The sequence below is a fragment of the Diaphorina citri genome, unplaced genomic scaffold (assembly GCF_000475195.1).
Source record: "Diaphorina citri unplaced genomic scaffold, Diaci psyllid genome assembly version 1.1 scaffold1076, whole genome shotgun sequence".
Classification (NCBI taxonomy): Eukaryota; Metazoa; Arthropoda; class Insecta; order Hemiptera; family Psyllidae; genus Diaphorina; species Diaphorina citri.
The window spans coordinates 1-2,271 of record NW_007378505.1 but is presented as its reverse complement, the minus strand read 5'-3'; the positions used below and the strand labels follow the sequence as shown (position 1 = coordinate 2,271).

General features: G+C 36.5%; 1 protein-coding gene across 1 annotated transcript; it reads right to left on the bottom strand.

Moving 5' to 3' along the window:
* Positions 1-299: 299 nt before the first annotated feature.
* LOC103514069 (probable xyloglucan-specific endo-beta-1,4-glucanase A) lies at positions 300-1,276 on the bottom strand. Its single transcript, NM_001319287.1, has 2 exons — positions 912-1,276; positions 300-627 (listed from the first exon to the last, which is right to left on the bottom strand). The coding sequence occupies exons 1-2, from the start codon at positions 1,274-1,276 to the stop codon at positions 300-302; spliced, it is 693 nt and encodes a 230-aa protein (NP_001306216.1).
* Positions 1,277-2,271: the final 995 nt, after the last annotated feature.

The following is a 2,271-nucleotide window of genomic DNA, read 5'->3' as shown; positions in this document are numbered from 1 at the left end:
CAAGAAAATTCAAAAGTGGCAGACACAAAGGTACATGTTACGTATCATATTGTTCAGAAGTCAACAAACCTACTGCAACATAATTAAAATATTTTATATGCTGTGTTTTTGGCAACTTTCCTACAGGAAACAGCACCATTTTTATTGAACGTAACAAATAAAAAACATTTCTTCCACTCGTAAAAATTTCTAAAGGTGTACCCAGCATAGTCGACCGTCCGTCGATCCACATCGATTGATGTTCGATCGACGACCGTCGACTACATGTGGACACACCTTAACACAGACTATCTAACCTATTATTTAACGGTACATGAGAAATCGTTCAGACAGAAGTTGGTGTTGGCAGGACTGTTTGTTATTTCGAATCCAAACTGCACCTCATCCAGAAGAGTAGCTTCTTTTTCATTGAACCAATTCTGTTGGCAAATCCAATCCAGGATGGCCTTCAAGTCAATAGATCCCTTCTCGCTTTGACCTACGTTGAGGAAAGAGAACACTTGATTGACTCCGTTGGTTCCCTTATGGACATTCCACTTGTACCCGGCTATTTGGACATTGTCGTTGGTTCTACCCCCAATAGGACCGATCGGTCCGCAATATTGCACCCAGATCATGATCTCATACCTGGAAATAACATCAAAGTGATTCAATATACTATAATCATGACCCAAATAGATAGTGCCTTCATACAGGCAGTTTCATTCAAGTGATACTTGTCACTTGAATGACCTGGTTGGATAAATCACTTATCTTGTAATTTTAGTCTGGAATGTATTGATATTTGAATGATGAAAAGTTGAATTCAAAATTAACAATGAAAATATTGAAAAATATAAAAAAATAAACAAAAAGATTTACAAAATCACAAAATGAACATACCTAATAGGTATCAACCAAAATCAACTTACTTGTGCTTCTGTAACCAAATGTCATAAGTCAAGGAGTAGGCCAGAAGACCTTGCTTGTTATCCACCTTGGCTCCATAGGTAGACGTCAGGCCATGTATAGCAGACAATGGCTTGTTGATCATATAACCCGTATGGGGGTATGATTTAATACCACCTTGCTTGAGATGGGAACAGTGTATACACCAATGGCCTTGATCTGTGACAGTTATATTTTGCGATCCGGCACCATCACCCCAGACGTTGTTTCTTACAACGTAACCACCGATCTTTTCTTCACCAAATTTATCCGTATGAAAGGCCGCGTTGGATCCACGAATCTGGGATACCGCGATAAACACGATCAGAATGGCAAGAGAAAACTTCATGATTACAGTTTTCAATCTGTGACACTGGTGACTGCGGCGCAGCTTGTTCTGATTTATATAGGAAACAATAAAATTGATTATTTATTTATTATTTATTTTTTTTGCCTAGGGACGTTATTAGGAATACACATTACACAAGTCAGATCGAAATATATTGTTCTCATTTCACATAGAGCTTCTAAATGTCGCTCCTTACATTGAATGAAACAAGACCGAAGAGAATGTCCTGGATCGTACGTCCTGGTCTAATAAAGAGACTTTCTGCTATACTCCTATTAATTTTTGCTCGGATAAGAACTCCTCAAATGTATTGTAGTTACAATGGCTCATATTGTATTTATAATAAATTTATACCAGGAACATATTCCTATAACCCACCGGTCCCTTACACCATTTCCACGGCTGAAAATGTCCCCGACCAAAACAAACACAAGGTGGCATAATCAGTATGATTTAAATATTATACTATTACAGGCATACCTAGGTTCAAAATAAATTTATGTACTTATTATTCAGTGTCAATATTGTGTCAATATTCTATGGATGTCACGTTATAAATTTTGTCATCACCTCATTATATTTTTTTTTTTTTTTTTTTTTTTTACAATCTCATTGATTTGATGACAGAGGTAGATTTAATGCTGTGATTCAGAATGAAACCAATGTGAGCTTAATGCTGTAGAAATAACAACAACAATAATAATATTGAACTTGGCTGTCAAACAGGCTCCAATTTCAGAGTTACACTTCTTATATTGTAAGGTCAAATGTTTCTGTGTTTCTGTCATGTTTTTTTTTACTTTTTTTTTTTTTTGCACACTGTGGATAGATTGCAAAACTGAAGGAAAAAGTTCAAAAGTAACTCATTTATCTCTATCTATCCCTCCTTCTCTCTCCCCCACACTTCCTTTCCCCCCCTCTCTCTCTCTCATGTATTTCATGTCGTACCTATCATTTTTCCTTACCGCATCACGTACTAACGGTATACGCGAAAA